Raw genomic sequence first — 21,937 nt, forward strand, 5'->3', positions numbered from 1 at the left:
TCAGCCTTTTTATTTTGGATTTTTTGTTTTGATGCTGAAAGCTTTATTTACGTTTTTATTATTTTTATATATTTTTGTTGTTGCCATTTCTCAATGTTGTTGTTGTTGTTGGGATTTTTCATCGTTCATTTCACAAGAAGCAAATCGAGCATTTTCTGTTTGCAAAAGCGTTTCCTCCATGAATTATTGGAGTCGGTGGCGGCAGCAGCAAAAGCAATGATAATGATGTTGTTGTGGATGTGGACGATGATGACGATGACGAATGTTTTGGGTGGTATTGAGTACCGCTTGAATATTTCGATTATTTTTCTCGTTTCATTTCGTATTGAAATTTCGTGGTGGAAACAAGTTTCGCGCACTCTCGCTCACTCTGGGCCAAGCGTTGTTTTCGTAGTTAGCTGCCATTGTTCGTTGTGTTTACGAAAGACAGAGAGACGGACATTGGGACAGACAGACCGACAGAGATCGGTCGTTTAAAAACGTAAAAACCATTAAAAAATTGTACAAAAGAAAGAAAACAAGAAACAAAAAAATACATGAACGGTCATAAATAAATTGCGTTGCGGTGATTCTAATTCAAACGTTTTGTCACGAAAAAAAAAACTAAAAATAAAGCGACATTAGTGTCATCGCTGAAAGCAAAATTGAAGAGCAAATTTGTTGCTGTGTAATTTTCAACATCAGTGAAATAACAAAGCAAAGCACAAAAACAGCAAGAGCAACATTACTTGGTAACTTGGTTGGCTGTCAAACGGGGGTTATTTTGCACATAGCAATTAGCACCAGCAACAAAAGTTAACGCCGCCGCATTGCGTCGCTTTGCTATTCACCTACCAACGGGCGAAGTTTTTGGGAAATTTTCAGTTTTGTTTTGGTTTCCGTGGATACACCAAAGTCATTTGGGCCGACAACCAGTTCACCTGCATCATTATTTGCAAGCGGAGTTTCCAAGTAATCGTTCATACCGAGGATTGCTGCTGGCTGTTCCAAGTTGCTTAGCCACATCACTTGGCACCGCCCAAAACTTGGTGATTTTCCTCAGAGAATTTTTGGATTAGTGAGACAGACGCCTTTGTGACTGACCATGGCATTTTTTCGCAAATGGAAAACCCACTACAAACACAAAAGTAAGTTGTTCTGACGCAAATCATCAAATATTTATCACGAGAGGGGAATAGAACTACGATGCATCGATCAATTGGTTGGCGATCATCTGGGGAACGTTTTATGGGGTTTTTTGCATTGTAATTAATTAATCAATTAAATTGTTTCACAATAGCAACAACTCAAATCAATTCGGTTAATTAGCTTTATGACAACACTCACTCACCCACACACACACACACACACAGCATCATCATTTCTAACAATCACTTTGTTTGTGGACTATTGTTTTTGTTCATTTGAAGCTGCAGTGCTAATGTCCCAGTTATTGTTTTCGCATTGATGCCACAGCAGGTTTAACATTTGCCGCCCACCAAGAGCGTATCTGGCATTTGTGTTGTGAGTAGGAGCATGCAAATTGGGTCATTCCATTTGTCTAATATCGAATTAAAACAAACGGAATGACATCTGATAGAGTCTCAATTTTGAAACATAGAAATTTTTGTCAGGCCAAAATTAATTATTTATGTATGTATATGGTCTCCATATAGACCAGTCTTCCAATTGAAGCGTGCAGAAGTGTCCGTCCTTAAAGTGACGCTGGATTATATGAAGATCAAGGCGCCCGACATGTAATTGGCTGTCGTAACTAGAGATGGGTAAATACCCAAAATTTAATTACCCGGTAAATTAGGTAGATATGCGGGTTTTTACCCATACATATACCCGAAAGCTGGGTATTTATAATTTTGCAGATATCTTGGGTATACAAACATCATTTTCCTTACAATTTTTGATGATTTCGTTTTCTTTGTATACAAACCTGACCTTCTGATCTCATAAAATCTTGTATCAGAATGTATATACATGTATAAATACCCGTGGGATGGAGGGACACGAAGGTCATTTTCATTCCGAAAGCAGGAAAATCCTAGCACACGTAGGCGAAAGATTTTCGTCTGTCATCCTTTATGCTGAAGATTCTTGAGAGGTTGACAGAAACATATCTTAGGGCAAAGATCCCTGGAGATCGCCTGTCGTGGCAGCAGCATGCATATAGTAAAGGCAAATCCACTGAAACAGCGCTTCACGACCTAGTCGGCTACATAGAGGCTTCAATCGCTGTCAAGGAATATACAATGGTAGCATTTCTTGACATTGAAGGTGCTTTCAATAATGTAAAACCGACGTCAATCATGAAGGAGTTGGAGTTTCTAGGCATCTTGGGATCTGTGGATCTAAAAAGATGGATCAACAGAGGAACACCTCGAGGAGGTGTACTGTCTCCTCTACTTTCGAGTATAGCCATTAAAAATATTTTATTGTCTTTAGAAGAAAAAGTCGTAAAAGTGGTCGCGTATGCTGATGACGTGGCAATTGCGGTTAGGAGAAAGTTTTCTAGGATTCTAAGAGCTAAAATTCAGGAAGCTCTACATGCAACAACAAAGTGGGCTACCGAAAGTGGTCTGGGTATAAATCGGTGCAAGACGGAAGTAGTTGTTTTCAGCAAGAGATACAAATTGCCTACAGTGGAACCTGTCTCCTTGGGTGGAGAGAATGTTCCATTTACAGAAAGCGCAAAATACCTGGGTGTTTTGCTGGACAGAAAATTGAACTTCAAATCCAACATTTTGGAAAGGGCAAGAAAGGCCACTCTTGCCCTATACTCCTGCAAGAGAGCCATTGGGAAAAGTTCGGAATTTAGATGGCGTGTCATGCATTAGGTATATACTGCAGTTGTCAGACCTATAATGCTATATGGTGTTGTGGTCTGGTGGACGGCGTTCAAAAATCCACCAACTGCTCAATACTAAACCGGATTCAAAGGATGGCTTGTTTGCGCATCACAGCCTCTTGCCCTATACACCTGCATGAGGGCAATTGGCAACAGTTGGGGATTTAGACCGCGTGTCATGCATTGGGTATATACTGCAATTGTCAGACCTATAATGCTGTAAGGTGTTGCGGTCTGGTGGACGGTGCTTCAAAAATCCACCTACTGCTCAATACTTAACCGTATCCAAAGGATGGCTTGTTTGTGCATCACAGCCGCACTGAGGACGACACCATCTGATGCACTGAATTGAATGCTACATCTTATGCCTCTGCACATTGTGGCTAGACAAATTGCAGCGACCACTACCGTGAGGTTAAGGGAGCTTTCTCATTGGTCATGAGGCGGTTACGGACACTGTGTTATACTTGATACAATATCCGATGTTCCAGGCAATGTGGATTACACCCTACCTGAGCCGCTTTTTGATTTATATCAAACTGTACCACTATTCTTGATAGAACCGATTGGAACTGCGATATCCCTGGTAACAGAAGTTACATAGACTTCTATACGGATGATTCCAACTTAAACGACCAGGTGGGCTTTGGGGTGTACTCTAAAGATCTAGAACTGGTCATATCGAAAAGGTTACCCACAACTGCAGTGTGTATCAAGAGGATGTCCTTGCAATTAGGGAAGTGGTGGAATGGCTAAGATATAATGTCATAACGACGATTGGCATAAATATCTTCTCAGACAGCCAGGCAGCCAATAAATCCATGGAGAACGTATTTTTGAACTCAAAATCCGTCTTCGACTGTCGCAGATCTCTCAACGAGATGGCTGAACAGTTCAAAATTCACCTGTTCTAGGTGCCGGGCCACAGAGATATCCCAGGGAACTGTAAAGCGGATGAGCTTGCGAGACTAGGAACTACTATACCCATTTAAGGGCCTAAGTTTTCAGGACCAGGCCGAAGGACAACGAATGATAGATGGCCACAAAGAGGGGGCTGTGAGCATTTCAAAACTATGTGGCCTAATCTGGACTTGATGAGGTCTACTGCTTTGCTGTCATTGCGAACAGCAATATCATTGCGTCCGCCATGACAGATCACTGTCCAATCGGAAAACATGCTGACAGACTGAAGGTTGCCAGCTACGACTTTTACAGAAGCTGTGAGGACATCGAAGAAGAAGAGGCTATAGAACACCTTTTGTGTGTGTGTCCCGCACTAGCAGTTGGAATGAGTTGCACTTTAGGTTCTCATTTCTTTGAGAACCTGTCTGATTTAGCGGATGTGAACATTCGCATGTTATTGCGCTTTTTAAAGCGATCTGGATCGTTCAACGATAGGAACTAGAAGGCATCTTCCTTCTTCTGTTCCTGTGGTATCACAATGGACGAAAACGTCTAAGTGAGTCTGATGGCAGACTGCCACTGGCAATTTTATTGCAGTATTACTGCAAATGGGACGAACATATATATGGGAGCTATATCCAAATCTGAACCGATTTCTATAAAAGTCATAAGAAATCCTTCCTGCCAAATTTCGAGAGAATCGGTTGACAAATGACCATTTTATTGCTGTATTACTGCAAATCGGACGAACATATGTATGGGAGTTATATATAAATCTAAACCGATTTCTATAAAATTCACCAGTAATATTGAGTGTCATAAGAAAATCCTTCTTGCCAAAGGAACATATATATGGAAGCTATATCCAAATCTGAACCGATTTTTTCCAATTTCAATAGGCTTCGTGTCTAGGCCGAAAAACATTCCCATACCGAATTTGAAGACGATCGGATGAAAATTGCGACCTGCAGTTTATACACAAATTAACATGGACAGACAGACAGACAGACGGTCATAGCTAAATGGAATCAAAAAGTGATTCTGAGTCGATCGGTATACTTATCAATGGGTCTATCTCTCTTTCTTTTGGGTGTTACAAACTAATTCACTAAGTTATAATACCCTGTACCACAGAAGTGGTGTAGGGTATAAATAAATGCAACATATGCCATACGCAACCTTGGCTACTTATGTTCCATATCAAAATACTTTTTAAATGATGTTGCGAACTTTATCTTTTTTTCCAGTGGACAATAGACGCATTCTACTATACAGTATGAGGAACCCGTGGCTTGTCTTGACGACGTAAAACTGTTTTAAAGTACTATTGAAACGCAATTCCTGGCTAGAACACAAAACAAATAAATGCGTGCTAAGTTTGGCCGGGCCTATTCTTGGGAACCCACCACCATGAATTCTGTTAAAATTCAATATTATTTTGTATTGTATTTTGTATTTAGTTGAAGGGCATAATTTTATTCTACGAATCAAACTTCTGTCAAACCAGAAAAAATTAAAGCTTATAGGAATAATGATGTTGGAAAAACCGGTTTACATGGGAGCTATATCAGGTTATAGACTGATTTGGACCGTATTTGGCACAGTTGTTGGAAGTCGTAACAGAACACTACATGCTTAATTTCAGCCAAATCGCATAAAAATTGCGGCTTGTAAGGGCTCAAGAAGTTAAATCGAAAGATCTGTTTACATAGGAGCTATTGTATATCAGGTTATAGACTGATTCGGACCGTTCTAGGCACAGTTGTTGAAAGTCATAACAAAACATTGCATGCTCAATTTCAGCCAAATCGGACAAAAATTGCGGCTTGTAAGGGCTCAAAAAGTCAAATCGGGAGATCGATTTATATCGAAGCTATATCAGATTATAGACCGATTCGGACCTAGCACATTTGTTGGAATTCATAACAAAACACTATATGCAAAGTTTCAGCCAAATCGGACACAAATTGCAACTTATAAGGGCTCAAGAAGTCAAATCTGGAGATTGGTTTATATGGGAGCTATATTTAGATCTGAACCGATATGACAAAAGGCGTTAAGTTTGGCCGGGCCGATCTTTGAATATTCACCACCTGGGGTTTATATGTAAACCACCTTTCGTCATAATCTGGTGAAAAATGCATAACTTATGCCCCCATAGCAGCTATATCGAAATATGGTCCGATTTCTGTATTAAAATCTGGACTGATCTGTGCCAAATTGAAGAAAGATGTCATAGGCCTTAACACAACTCACTGTCCCAAGTTTCGGCGACATCGGACAATAAATGCGACTTTTATGGGTCCAAAACTATAATTTGAGAGATCGTTCTATACGGCAGCTATATCCAAATCTGAATCGATCGGAGCCAAATTGAAGAAGGATATTGACTGGCATAACACAACTCAGTGAAATCGGACAATAAATGCGCTTTTTAGGGGGCCATAACTTTAAATCGAGAGATCAGTCTATATAGCAGCTATATCCATATCTAAACCGATCTGGGCCAAATTGAAGAGGGTTGTCGAAGGACCTTACGCAATTCACTGTCCAAATTTTGGCAAAATCGGACAATAAATGTGGCTTTTATTGGCCTAAGACCTTAAATCGGCGGATCGGTCTATATGGGGGCTATATCAAGATATAGTCCGATATAGGCCATCTTCGAACTTAACCTGCTTATGGACAAAAAAGAATCTGTGCAAAGTTTCAGCTCAATATCTTTATTTATAAAGATTGTAGCGTGATTTCAACAGACAGACGGTTAGATGGACGGACATGGCTAAATAGTCTTAGATTTTTACGACGATCAAGAATATATATACTTTACAGGGTAGGAAATGGATGTTTCGATGTGTGGCAAACGGAATAACAAAATGAATATACGCACAACCGAAGGATGTGTGGACGAATATTTCGAGGTTTTTCCTGTGGTGGTGGTTATGCCTTCCTAATGCTGGTGCTATTTAGAAGGTAGCAACCATGTAATAACTTCTCTCCGAAGGAGGTGTCTCACTGCTACACTCCGTTGGGACTGGGCTATAAAATAGAGGTCCCCCATCATTTGACTTGATTTGGACAGCACTCATTGATATGTAAAAAGTTTGCCTTCTGTTCCTTAATAGGTTGTTCGTGGGCATATTGCATTTGCTGACACGCATTTACGACAAAATCCGATATTGTTTTTTTTTTATTCGATTTAGTATGTTTGTCTGTCTGTTTATTTTAATTAGTGTTCAAAGTACAGATTTCAGATTCAAGTACAGAGTTTTAGAGACAACTCCTATTGAAACGAAAAGGAATCCGTTTAGATTTAGATATAGCTCCGATAAATATGTTCTTCCAATTTGGACTTATATGCAATGATGTTGTCATTTGTTCACCAATTATCACGGAGTTTAGCATGAAGAGTTCTGTTGTTACTTTCCAGATTGCTGGTGTGTTTCATAGAAATCGGTTCAGATTTAGTATAACTTCCATAATACAGATAAGAATTTTTCAGTTCTGCCTTTTTCAGATTTTGTTTGAATCCAAGCTCGAAGCCATATTAGTTTGGACTAATATTGATAAAACGAGGCCATTTTTTACCGATCTCCATCAAATGCCCAAATTTTGTATATGCATCACAACAATAATGCCAGTAAGGGGAAATATTTTTTCAGGAGTTGTTATCTACAGCAGATTGTGGCCATTCCAAATTTTTGAATATACATACATTGAATTAAGCAATAGATGTAGTCCGTAAATGTAGTTTAAGAATGAACTAAAACTATCACTTAGCTTGCGATAAACCATAAACCCCCACCACAAACAGCCTTGTAGACATACTTATTGAACTAATGTGAACTTGTATTCCAAACTTTCAATTGGCTTCATTCCTTTTAGAAGAGATAATCATCTGCCATGCCGGTTTATGTGCCTTTCCACATGCTAAGTGTGACCTATTCCATTTTATGGGTATTATTAACTCAATGTGGCGTAGGGTATAACAAGTATTTCCGGATTTTTTTTTTTAATTTCGTCCAATTTAATCATTGAATAAACAAAGTTTATTATTTTTTAGAGCGACTTATGCGCTGCAAACATTGTCTGTACAGAAGTTGTTGAGATAAAACATTCAGCAGCTATTGTTTGAGTTTTTCCCATTTCAAGATTTGAATGTGCATTGAGATGTTTTAGGGTAAACAAGTGTTTGAGGTTCTTAAAGTAAGCAACGTTGCTTTTAAGAAAACGTACACTATGCAACAAAAAATGCATCCAAGGGCTTAGAAATTATGTGCAAATGTGTGTGTAGACCCACTGCTGCTTTAGAATAATGCTAACCCTTCGTTTATTCAGCCACTAACACCTGAGATCGACGTGAATTCTTTCGTTGCATAATATTTCAATTGATCATTTGGTTCTCTCAACCTTTATTCAGCTAGGCAAGCAAAACAAACAAACAAAACATTTCAAAATAATGTTGGTTCCCCGTGAATTCCCTAATCTGACTAGAGTCATACAAAATGCCAAATCACTTAATACCTTTCTAATTACACAAATTGAATATTCCTATGACACAGGTAAAAAAACAATAATAATTATAATCCAAAATACATTGTGTGTTTTCTTTAACACGAACAAATTTGAGTTATTGCGATGGGCGCTAGTTCAAGGTTCTTTTGGTAGCAAAAAATACCAGCAGTGATCATGAATTATTGGCTCTGTTCCGCTAGACGCTTTTGACTTTTAATTCACGTATTGTAGTTTTGTCAATAATTTATATTTCGCATGAATTAAACAATTTTTAATCTATCTTTATGTCTTCTACTGGGTGACTTGGGGATGTCGGTTCGGATTGTCGGTTTTGATTTGCCAAAACCCAGGCTGATCTTGATCTTCCTTCATCTGAAATGTGAACACAAACCTCCCTACGGTGTCACCTGCGTAGCTACCTTTAACATCCTTTAAAAGTAGTGAGCTTAAATGTGCCACGAGTTCACCTAAAGAAAGATAGGTTGGGGCGTAGGGTTAGTAGTCCATCACTCAGAAAAAATTACAATGAAAACAAGTAAAAGTGTGCTAAGTTCGGCCGGGCCGAATCTTATATACCCCCCACCATGGATCGCATTTATTCTTTGAGTTCTCCTTTTAGGCAAACAAAGAATATTGAATAAGAACTGTCATGCTATTGGAGCTATATCAAGTTATAGTCCGATTTGGACCATAAATGACTTGAATGCTAAACATTGTAGAAGTTATTGTGGAATATTTCAGTCCATTCGGATAAGAATTGCGCCTTGTAGGGGCTCAAGAAGCAAAATCGGGAGATCGGTTTTTATGGGAGCTGTATCAAGCTATAGATCGATTCAGACCATATTTCACATGTATGTTGAAGGTCATGAGAGAAGCCGTTGTACAAAATTTTTGCTAAATCGGATGAGTATTGGGCCCTCTAGAGGCTCAAGAAGTCAAGATCTCAGATTGGTTTATATTGCAGCTATATCAAAACATGGACCGATTTAAACCATACATGGCATGGATGTTGAAAGTGACACCAAAACACCACGTCAGTCAAATCGGACGAGAATTGCGTCCTCTAGAGGCTCAAGAAGTCTAATTGCGAGATCGGTTTATGTGGCAGCTATATAAAAACTTGGACCGATTTGAACCATACTTAGCAAAGTTGTTGGAAGTGATACCAAAACACCACGTGCAATTTTTCATGTGGTGTTTTGGACCTATTTGACCCATTTACAATCCCAACCCACCTACACTAATAAAAAGTATTTGTGCAAAATTTCAAGCGACTAACTTTACCCCTTCGAAAGTTAGCGTGCTTTCGACAGACCGACGGACGAACATGGCTAGATCGACTTAAAATGACATGACGATCAAGAATATATATACTTTATGGGGTCTCAGACGCATATTTCGAGGCGTTACAAACAGAATGACGAAATGAGTGTATCTCCATCCTATGGTGGAGGGTATAAATATAAAAAAGGATTCGCCATATGTTGACGACCCCCGCATACATTTTAAGGACTATGATTTGCGTATCTGTACCTGAAATGTCTGCACTCTTTATAGAGAGGGTGCAGTGTACGCACTGGCGGATATATTGGAGAAATACAAGGTGGACATTACAGCCATACAGGGAGTGCCTATATTATTGCTGCCATGAGACGAGGCATGAATTTGGCTGTGGATTTGAGGTTAGTCGGGGATTTAAAAACCTTGTCTCCAGCTTATCTCCGGTGTGTGAGAAGCTAGCTTCAATCCGCATAAAAGCCAAATTTTTCAACATCAGCCTTATTTGCGTCCATGCCCCGACGGATGACAAGGATGAACAGACCAACGATATTTTCTACGAAAGTCTAAAAAGAGAATATGACAGCTTTCCTGCCAAACAATCGGAAAATTTAGCCTGAACGAAGAAAATTCCAATAATGGATTGAAGCTAATAGACTTTGCCGCGGCAAAGAACATGGTAGTTAGCAGCACCAGATTCCAACATGGAAGGATTCACACGACAATATGGCTGTCACCCGATCAACACACGAAAAACCAAATAGTTCATTTTGTGATAGATGGAAGGAATTCAACCACCGTGTTAGATGTACGATCGATCCTAGGGCCGAACATCGATTCGGATCATTACTTTGTAGCAGCGAAGTTTCGCACCCGTCTTAGTGTGGCGAGAAACATACGATCTGACACTGCACGGAAACTGGACATTGAAAACCTGCAAACACAAGAGATGGCAACGACATACTCCACTCGACTGACCCAACTGATTGATGGAAGCACTCCTTTTCCGATGATATAATGGCCCAGTGTCAATCCATTGCCCAATTCATGTAAACTGTCGAGAAATCCGTACTTGGGTACAGGAATACTCCTCCAAAGAACCCATGGTAGGACCAAGAGTATCGAAATGCTACTGAAGCCAAGAATGGATCACACAGAATGACCCTGCAGTCAAAAGCAAGGCTTTTCTTCAGTCTTTTGCATCAACTCTTCTACGTGATCTGGAAGAACACATACCTGATGATTGGAACCTCAGCATACTATGTCCCGTACACAAGAAAGGAGACAAAACGGAATGTGCCAACTACAGATGAATAAGTCGTAGTAAGAGCGTACTGTGTGAAAGATTAAAATCTACAGTCAATGAGATAATTGGGTCACTATCGGAAGTTCACAAACAATAAACAAAGATACACAAATTAATGTAAATGGTAGTTTTTAGTTTTTTTTTTTCAAAAAAGTCTTTCTTTTTTCATAATGGCCAAATATATTATAAGTTGCAATCTGACGAGTTGTAATACACGACCTTTATTATTAAGGAGGGTACTAGATGTTGCCTTTGTATCGGACGATATAAGCAGAAGGATATGCGTCTGGGAAGCGTTGGATGACAACAGTCTCTCCGATCATCGTCATTGGACCCAAATACTTCAGAAGTGGTTCCTTGGCTAAACAGAAGAAAGGTGGATTGAGATAAATTTCGGCACACATTCATCATTGGACCCAAATACTGCACAAGTGGTTCCTTGGTTAAACAGACGAAGGTCCTGAACGACTCGCTTGTGTCAGCATGTTCTAGCGCCAAGCCAAGGAGCAAACAGCGACCGCCATGGTGGATCCCAGAACTGGTTGGTCTAAGGAAGGGCTACAGAAAACTCTTCAATAGGGCGAAAGCCACAAAAGCACCACATGATTGGAACGTCTATAAGGCTCAGATAACAAAATACAAGGTCAAGCTGAGAAATGACTAGAAGAAATCCTGGGTGGAATTCTGCAGCTTCGTGGAGGATACATCTGAGGCCTCTAGGCTAAGGAATATCCTATCTTCGATCACTGTTTGGAATACAAGCTGTTGGCAAAGACTGGCTCCTTGGCTTAGGGATGGAGGGAAAAAAAGTTAATTTTCATTCCAAAAGCAAGAAAACCTTATCACACGAAGGCGAAAGATTTTTGTCCTATTAGTTTGTCATCCTGTATCTTGAGGACTCTACAGAGGTTGATAGAGACATTGAGAAAAGATCTCTGGAGATCGCCTGTCTCGACAAAAGCATGCATATAGTAAGGGCACATCCACTGAAAAAGCCCTTCACGACCTAGTGGTCGTGACATGGAGGGCTCTTTCGCTCTCCAGGAATATACAATGGTAGAATTTCTTCACATTGAAGGTGCTTTCAATAATGTAAATCCTACGTTAATCATGAAAGAGCTGGAGTTTCAAGGCATCAACACTACCGTAAGAAAGTTTATTAATGACTTATTTACTTAAAGATTCGTTAGGGCAGTCTTAGAATAAGTCAGATAAGTCAGCAGAAAAACCCCCAAGGAGTTGTACTGTCTCCTCTACTTTGGAATATATGTATTAACAATATAATATTTTCTCTGGAAGAAAAAGGTGTAAAAGTGGTCACGTGGCTACTGCGGTTAGGGAAAAGTTTCCCAGCACTCTTAGAGATTTACTTCAGGAAGCTCTACGTACGACAGCAAAGTGGGCTACCAAAAGTGGTTTTGGCGTAAATCCGTGCAAGACAGAAATAGTTCCTCTCAGCAGGAGATACAAGTTAGCTACAGTGGCACCGGTCTCCTTGGGAGATGAGAATATTCCATTTACTGGAAACATAAAATTCTGGGTATTTGCTGGACGGAAATTTAATTTCTAATCCAACAGTTTGAAAAGTGCAAGCAAGGCAACTCTTGCCCTTTATACCTGCAAGAGAGCGATTGGCAAAAGTTGGAGATTCAAACCGCGTGTCATGGGTATATACTGCAGTTGTCAGACCTATAATGTTATATAGTGTTGTGGTTTGGTGGACGGCGGTTCAAAAGTCCACTACTTCAATAATCAGCCGGATTTAAAGGATATCTCGCATCTACATCACCGCCTGAGGGCGACGCCATCTGATGCACTGATTTTAATGCTACACCTAATGCCTCTGGGCATTGTGGCAAACAGCGATCACTGCTGTGAGGCTAAGAAAGCTTTCTCCTTCGTCATGCGGCGGCTTTTTTCAATCAAGACGGATAATAATAAAGCCCTGTAGGGAAGCAAGAAATTATACCCGGGGGTTTGTTTGTTCAAGAGGCTAACTTAGCCCGTATAAAGTACAGGACTAGATCAACTTAAGATGTTATGGGGATCAAGAATATAAATGGTGATTTTTTAAGAGCTGTAGGAAAGCTGGCTGCGCCCTTTATGGTCCATCTACTTAGTCCAATTTGGCATACTCTTTCCATTTTCGGCAGTAACTCACGAATAAATGCTTCAATGTTTTCTTCCAATGCGTCAATTGAACGGTCTTTTCTGTATAGACATCAGCTTGAACATAGCCCCACAAAAAATTGTCTTAAGGCGTTAAATCGCACTATGTAGGCGGCAATTAACCGGTCCCGAAAGTGAAATAAAATCTTCACCGAACTCGCCTCTTAATAGGTCCATTGTTACGCGTGCTGTGTGGCATGTGGCATCGCCTTCTTGAAACCACTTGTCATGCAAGTCATTTGCAGTTTGTGCAAAAAAAAAAAAATGGATATCTGCTCACGGTAGCGCTTACCATTTACAATTACGATTCGCATCATCTTTGAGGAAGTACGGTCCAATGGTGGCACCAGCCCATAAACTGCAACAAACTGTGACTTTTTCTGAATGCATTGTTAGCTCTTGCAAGGCTTCTGGCTTCTTGAAACCACTAGTCATGCAAGTCATTTGCATTTTGTGCAAAAAAAGTTGGATATTTGCTCACGGTAACGCTTACCATTTACAATTACGATTGCATCATCTTTGAGGAAGTACGGTCCAATGATGGCACCAGCCCATAAACTGCACCAAACTGTGACTTTTTCTGAATGCATTGTTAGCCCTTGCAATGTTTCTGGCTGATCTTCACTCCAAAATCCACAATTCTGCCTATCTATGTACCCATTGAGCCAAAAACCTCACAATTTTGATGAGGATGAACTTTCTTAACAGAGCACGCATTTTGATAATAAAATTCAATAATTTGCGAGCGTTGTTCGTTTGTAAGACGATTCATGGTTAAATTATAGACCAAACTGAAGATGTCTGACAGTGAAATAAAACACGAAACGTGCGTGAGCGGTTTAAACCAGTGTTGTCAAAAAGACAATAGCTAAAAAATCACCCTATATACTGAGTATGTTCTAACAGCAATATTTTGAGGTGGTAAAAGGCATAAAATTTGAACTAAATTTCTGGAATATAAAAATATGTGTCAGATTTCAATATGATCGGTCATAACTAGTACTTTGATCCCAAAAGATCCCAAAAATTTACAGATATAGCTAGATCTACTCAGAAAGTGATTATGAATCAATCACAAATCTTATCAATAGGAGTTTCTCTTTTCCTACAAGGTGTGGCAAACAAATGCATTTAGTTCGCTAAGCAGGGTATATAAGGTGTATGTCATTGTCGAACACTTACTGCATCGATATGATTCAACCCAAATAATCAAAGCTATAATAATTTTTACATCTGAAGGCAAATGAAGCTTCTTCGTTTCTCACATTCATGAAAACACGTATTCATCCATACTTGCACGTACATATATAAGGGTATTAGATGAATTTATCTTCAGTCGGCTAAATTAGGGAGACTATTAAAATTTCTCCACGTAACCGCAAACTATGGTGTCATAATAGCCACCTGTACGTCATTCAGTACAAATTGTGGTATTTTTATTATCAACACACAAACACCTATATGCAGGTACATGAACATCGATCAGCGCTCATAGATACAAGTACATCTGTTCGACTCTAGTCAGGCATAGCGCAGTATTAAGAGCATTCCAATAAATTTTACAATGATCTCATGAGCTGCATTCACACATTCAAATGGATTCGTATGGGATTCAAGATAACCTATTCTTTGCTATTTAAATTTTATTTGTTTATTGCGATTAAACAACATTAAGAGGGCGTTTTGCCATTAATAATAACACACACACACACACACTCAAATAAAAATAAAAATCAAACCAAAGACCATCAAAATATTGCAGATAGCCTCCAAATGAACTTCATAGACACGAGCTTATGCCTTTATTTGTTGAAGCATTTTGCACTTTCATGGAATTCCAATTCGATATTGGGGGGGCTTTGATACAACGCCAATGATGTGTTGATCTATTTCAGCTTACACGCACCATTTAGGCAAGGGTCAATTGCCGGAATATAAATCCAATCAAATTGGTTGGCATTTGTTAACGTAGGTGTTGCAATAAATTATTTTATGATACTTTATTGTATTAACTATAGCAAGCAACAAAATTTTTTCGACAAATTTTGTATATCCACCATCGCACAGTGGGGTAGAATCGAAAAAAAAACTAGTAAAAACTTTGTCATTTGAGAACGGATAGAGTTATCTCTTTGAAATGGTTAGAGATCATGTGCAAAATTTCAAGGTCCTAGGTGGTCCAAGCGACTCTTGGGAGGGCCCTAAATATTGTAAGAGAGAATATAAGTAAAAGCATGCTAAGTTCGGCCGGACCAAATCTTATATATAAAATTGAATTTGTGTTTGTTTGTTTGTTCCGTATAGACTCAAAAACGGCTGAACCGATTAACTTGAAAATTTCACCGATTGTGTAGGTTGGTCTAGAAGGAAACATAGGCTTTAAAACTTTTTGATATCGGAAGGGGGCGGACCCCCCCTTACCCCGAAAGTACTAGCCAAATATAAAAGTGGACCGATCGGGACAATATGGGGCTCAAATGAAAAGTACTGAGGAGTAGAGTACGAATTTCATATTAAAAATTGGATCCAAGTAACTGGGGGGCCGCTTCAACCCCAAAATCCCCTAAAATAGGTTTTTTTGACGATCATGACAATATGGGACTCAAATGAAAGGTGTTCAGGAGAAGATTGCAAATATGGACAGGAAGGAGAAAATTTTTTATAATTTGTAGATTTCGGTAGTGGGCGGACCCTCCCCCGTTACCCAAAAACACCACCCAAAATCAAAAGTGGACCGTTGGGGCAATATGGTAGGTATTGGAAAATAGAATACGAATATGGTATTAAAATTTGGGTCTAAGTACCCATCGGCCCGCCCAACCCCCGAATTGCCCCAAACAGACATATTGGACGTTCATGTCAATATGGGCCTCAATTGAAAGGTATTCGGGAGTAGATTACGAATCTGGCTTACAAAATCAGTTCGAAATATAGGGGGTTACCCTATCTCCCAAAAATGCCTTAAATGGGCATATGACCCATCATGTATATTTGGGACTCGGTTTTTTGTTTGTTCCGTAGAATCAAACGCGGCCGAACCGATTTTCTTAAAATTTTTACAAATTGTGTAAGCTTGTCAGGAAGGAAGCATAGGCTATATAATTTTTAGGTATAGGTTGGGCGCAGTCCCTCCCCCTTACCCCAAAAACGCCACCCAAAACCAAAGGCGAAAGGGCAGACGATTTGGCAGTGAAGTCCAGAGGACTGCCGTCGATAAACTTGGTTAACCCGAAGCCTTTCGGGTCGACGCCGTCCGAATTAAGCACATGGGCGATAAACGAATGTAACACTGTGGAACAGCAAAACAGTCGGTAGGACGGCGAAAATCTTATGGGATGATTCGGATCGTGAGAAGACGAGGCTGTTACTGAAAGGAAGTAAGAAGTAGGTCAGCATTGCTTTGGGTGTCATAATGGGACACATACGAGCTCACTTATGCAAAATCGGTGCGAGAAGTGATAGCATTTGTAGGGCATGTGGGGAAGATTGTGAGACGTTTGGGCACTTCCTAAAAATTAAAATTTTCTTCTTCGAGGTTACGTTTTAGTTTTTAGAGCGCACAACAAGCCGATCACTGGCTTAGGTGTGTTCTATAGTTCTTTTCCCGGTACTAGAGTACCGGGCAAAGAACTTTATCAGGCAATGAGCCGATTTGGACCTTTCTTGGTTTGGATGTTGGAGACCATAGTAGAAATCATTGTACAAAATTTTAGACAAATCGAATAAGAATTGCGCCATAGGGTCTGAAGAAACAAAACCGGGTGATCGGTTTATATGAGAGCTATATGAGGTTATAAACTGATTCAGACCATATTTGGCACGTATATTTAAAGTCATAGGAAAATTCGTTGTACAAAATGTTAGCCAAATCGGATAAGAATTGCGCCCTATAGAGTAGAGCTGAAATCTGCACGCCGTTTGGTCTCGGCTATATAAAGAAGGCCCCTTATCATTGAGCTTAAACTTGAATCGGACTGCACTCATTGATATATGACAAGTTTGACCCTGTTCCTTAGTGGAATGTTCATGGGCAAAATTTGCAGAATAGAGGCTCAAAAAATTTAATCGGAAGTTCGATTTATATGAGAGGTAATGAACCGATTTAGAGCATAATGATCATAGTGTTTGGAATTCAAAACAAAACACTTCGTGCAAAATTTTGCACACTCTAAAGTTTCAAGAAGTCAAGATACGAGATACTCAACACAGTTGTTGGATTTCATAACAAAGCACCTTATACAAAATTTCAGCCAAATCGGATAAGAATTGACCCGTCTAGAGGTTCAAGAAGTCAAGATCCAAGATCGGTTTATATGGCAGCTATATCAAAACATGGACCGACATGACCTATTTACAATTTGTGTAAAATTTCAAGCAAATAGCTTCATTCCTTTAAACGTTAGCGTGCTTTCGATGGACAGGCGGGCGGACGGACGGACATGCCTAGATTGATGTCATGATGATCAAGCTTAAAGTTTAACTAAAATCGGACTGCACTTATTGATATGTGAGAAGTTTGCCCCTACATGATAACCGATCTCCCGATTTGACTTCTTGAATCCTTACAAGCCGCATTTTTTGTCCGATTTGGCTGAAATTTTGCAAGCGGTGTTCTCATACGACTTCAAACAACTATACCATGTACGGTCCAAGTCAGTCTATAACATTATATAGCTCCCATGTAAACTGGTCAATCGATTATCCTTTTTCGGTTCCTACAAGCTTTAATTTTGCTAGTTTGACAGAAGTTTGGTATGTAGAATAAAATTATGCCATTCAATAAAATTATTCCATTAGATTATAAAAATTTTTATCAGAATCCATGATGGTGGGTTCCCAAGATTCGGCCCGGCCGAACTTAACACGTTTTTACTTGTTGTCCTTAAAACAACTGATTTAGCTGACCGGAATGTTTGCTAATACAGCAGCCCTATGTTTGCTGAAACAGCAGTAATGTCTGCCTTCTCATTTTCAACAGACAAAAACTGCTGTTTTAGCAAATATTTTTGCTGTTTTGAATAACAAATTTGGTTGAGTGTAATTCACAAGTTGCCCTTTGAATGTCTATTTCGGTTTGATCATTATCGCAAACGAAAAATTACCCAACCTAGAAGCGGTAATTTTTAATGTTAGCTTGCCGCTTCAATATTAACTGCCACATCAGCAGCAATTCAAGAATCTAATCAATTGTATTTGTTTACTATTTTTTTGTGTTATTTTTTTTTAAGGGCTGAAAATTTTTTTATTGTGGTGTATTATTTTAAATGCTCATTAATCATTGTTGTCTACTTTCAGAATTCACCTCTGATGATGCCATAGATGGCGAAGACTGGGGCTTAGGTGAAAAGAGCCTCAAGGAATCCGGCAGCACAAAAAAGAACATCGATAACATGAAGTTGAATTTGGAGGGAGCTCTCGAAGCCGACGACGAGGAAGACAACAAGCCTATATTCCAATCGTTTGACATCAAATATCTTGGCTGTACACCCATTGAGAACAAACGCTCCGAGAAGATAACATCGGAGGCTATAAAAACTGTGATTGCCAATGCCAAAGCCGGAGGTAGGAAGATCAAAACACAAAAGCGGGTCAAAGTCAACATCTCAGAGGAGGGAATCGAAGTGCTGGATCATGCCACCGATGATACTCTGATGCGTTTCTCCATTTACAAAATTTCCTATTGTTCTGTTGATGCTTCACATGATCATGCCTTTTCATTTGTGGGCTCGGAGCCGGACCCATTGTCCGATAAAGAGAAAATGTCTTGTCATGTCTTTTTGTGTCCCAAGCGTAAGATAGCCCATGAAATAACTTTGCTGGTGGCGCGTTGCTTTGAAAATGCCTATCAACATTGGCGGGACACAGTTGTGCATCAGGTGAAAAACCCTCAAAATGGTGGGGTCACTGTTACCACCACCACTATTGGTAATAACAATAACAACAATGGCAAAAATGAAAGCAATCACATATTGAAGGAACAAAATGGCTTTGGCGGAGGTCTCATACAATCCAAGGCCGATGTACATTTCACTGCGCCGCAGAAGGATGAGAAGAAGATTGACAATCCCCTAATCGATCTAGCTGCCACCGATAGCGATGTCCGCAAATACTTACAAAACACATGGGTATCCTTTGAAGATGAGCCGGAGGGCTTCCACATTGCGGCATGCTAATGTTGGCGATATGTGATCAAATGTTTCTTCTTTTGCCAAAAGTCTAAATATTAACCTTTCTAAATAATGTTGTCCTACGTTAGTTTAATTATTTTGCACATACTTATTATGTACATATCTATGATAGTTGTTTAGTTTTTACTTGTACATATATATATATATATATACAATACCACAAATGTATATGTCGTCAACATTATTATTGTTAAAATTTTTATAAATAAACTCTATTATACTCCTTTATCTACATATAACAGAATTGCTGCACTGATTGATCATGCAAAATCAATCAATTCTTCCTGGACGCTTAAAACATTTTTGATGTTACGAAAGAATGGCTCTTAGCTTTCAGGGAACAGATATTAATGGCTTTGTTTTGTGTTTCGTAAACTCTATTACAGGTCTGAATGTGCTGAAAAGTTATCGACACCATGCAATACCACCATGGATCGCATTGGTCAAGTTTTTTGAATGACTTTTTCAAATAGAAAAACACCACCTCCAAAATTTCAGGCAAATCGAGCAATAAGTGCGCCATCTAGAGGCAAACTATTAGTCAAACTGGGAGATCGGTTTATATGGCAGCGATTTAGACCATACTTGGAACAGTTGTTGAAAGTCCTACCAAAATAACACATGTAAAATTTCAGCCAAATCGGATAGGAATTACGACCTCTAGAGGCTCAGGAAGTCTAATCGGGAGATCTGTTTTCATGGCGGCTATATCAGATTATAGACTGATTTAGACTATATACTGTATACTTAGCACAGTTATTGGGAGTCGCACCAGAACACTTCACACAAAATTTTAGCCAAATCGGATAAAAATTGCACCCTCTAGAAGCTAAAGAAATCAAGACCCAAGGTCTGTTTATATGGCAGCTATATCAGGTACAAATACAAATTTTGCCCATGAACATTCCACTAAGGAACAGGGGTAAACTTCTCACATACCAATGAGTGCAGTCCGATTCAAGTTTAAGCTCAATGATAAGGGGCCTCCTTTTCAGCTAAGTCCGAACGCCGTACCGCAGTGCGACACCTCTTTGGAGAGAAATTTTACATGGTATAGTACCTCACAAATGTTGTCAGCATTAGGAGGGGAAAACCACCGCTAAAAATGTATTCAGATGGTCCCGCCAGGATTCGAACCCAGGCGTTCAGCGTCATAGGCGGACATGCTAACCTCTGCGCTGCGGTGGCCTCTAGCTATATCATGTTATCAAACGATTTAGACCATACCTGGCACAGTTGTCGGAAGTAATACCAGGTTAGGTTATTCCGCCCCATGCCACTATGGACATACACCTAAGCCAGTAATCGGCTTGTTGTGCGCTCTAAAAACTATAAAGTAACTTCTAAGAAGAAAATTCTAAGTTAGAAATTACATGCTACTTACAAAATCCTTAATTGATTTCAATACCACTCCTGACTCATGGGTCATGTCTGATATTGTGTCTCCACCTAAGTACCTATATCTGTTGGACGCGAAAGCAGGGAAATGGCAAAGGAAATGCTCCAACGTCTCATCATCTTCCCCGCATGCCCTACATATGCTATCACTTGCCGCACCGATTTTACATAAATAAGCTCGTAGTCTCATATGGCCGATTATGATACCAATAGCTATACTGACCTCCTTCTTGCTTCTTTTCAGTAATAGCCTCGTTTTCACATGATCTGGATCCCCCCATAGGATTTTCGCCGTCCTATCGACCATTTCGCTTTTCCACAATGTTGCATGCGCATTCGTCGTCCACTCCCTTAACTGGGACTGCGTCGACCCGAAAGGCTTCGTGTTTACCAAGTTTATTGACGGCAGTCCTCTGGCCTTCACCGCCAAATCGTCTGCCCTTTCATTTCCCCTTACCAACGATGCGGATTTTGCCATCCTCAGAGAAGGCGTTAATCTCCTTCTTACACTGCAAGACTGTTCGTGACCTTACTGTCCTAGTTGTTATTGCCCTTGTGGCAATTTTACTGTCGGTAAAGATGTTCACACTCGACGTCCTCGCGTTAGCACCACACCACTTCACGCATTCCGTGATCGCCCGAATCTCCGCCTGCAGGACCGTATCATGGTCAGGCAGTCTAAAACAGATCTCAGTCCCTGGGTTCTCAATGTAAACCCCCAGGCCCACTCTGTTCTCTAGCTTTGATCCATCCGTGTAACATGATCTCCCAGATGGTAATACTAGGGTTCCGTCAATCCAAGACTGTGCCGATGGCAGCAGTGCCTCGCACTCGACCTCAAGGTTCATCTCAGGTATCCGATCGGAAACCTCTTCCCTTCCTTCCAGGTTTTTTTATCGTCGCTTGTATTATACCGCAATGGTAGGAGCTGCCCCCATCCTCAATATATTCTCCCATCCCCTTAAGTCTCATAGCCGCAGTGGCTGCCTCACACTTAATCTGTATGTCAAAGGGTCGGATATCTAGAATAGTCTCCAGTGCCCTAGTAACATGGTCCTCATCGCTCTGCCTATGCTAAGACAACATGTTCTCTGAACCTCTTGTATGGTCCTAATGTTGCACTTTTCTCCATAGCAGTCCACCAAACTACTGAGGCGTAAGTAAGTATTGGTCTAATCACGCTCCTTTAGATTTCGAACCTACGGCCCATCTACATAGTGTCCAGTATCTGTGAGCCTTCTCAGTACGCTCCTGAATGTGGCACTTCCAATTCAGTTTCCTGTTGGAACAATAAAAGGCGCATCGCTCTCAGGTTTATTGAGAGGCTTGGAGTGTATGATC

The 21,937-nt window shown here is 40.0% G+C and overlaps 1 protein-coding gene across 1 annotated transcript; it reads left to right on the forward strand.

Annotated features, from left to right (window-relative positions):
- Positions 1–305: 305 nt before the first annotated feature.
- Positions 306–19,426, forward strand: LOC106088705 (low density lipoprotein receptor adapter protein 1-B). The gene is made up of 2 exons (XM_013254358.2): positions 306–1,127; positions 18,306–19,426. Exons 1-2 carry the CDS (start codon positions 1,085–1,087, stop codon positions 19,181–19,183), a joined length of 921 nt encoding a protein of 306 aa, XP_013109812.1. The 5' UTR covers positions 306–1,084; the 3' UTR covers positions 19,184–19,426.
- The last annotated feature ends 2,511 nt before the right edge of the window (positions 19,427–21,937 follow it).

The sequence above is a fragment of the Stomoxys calcitrans genome, chromosome 3, assembly GCF_963082655.1.
Source record: "Stomoxys calcitrans chromosome 3, idStoCalc2.1, whole genome shotgun sequence".
Classification (NCBI taxonomy): Eukaryota; Metazoa; Arthropoda; class Insecta; order Diptera; family Muscidae; genus Stomoxys; species Stomoxys calcitrans.

What these genes read in the sequence shown, in the direction of transcription:
- LOC106088705 (XM_013254358.2), top strand. Translation starts at nt 1,085, where the DNA reads ATGGCATTTTTTCGCAAATGGAAAACCCACTACAAACACAAAA. An exon ending in AACCCACTACAAACACAAAA is followed by an intron (nt 1,128 to 18,305) that starts GTAAGTTGTTCT and finishes GTCTACTTTCAG; the next exon opens with AATTCACCTCTGATGATGCC.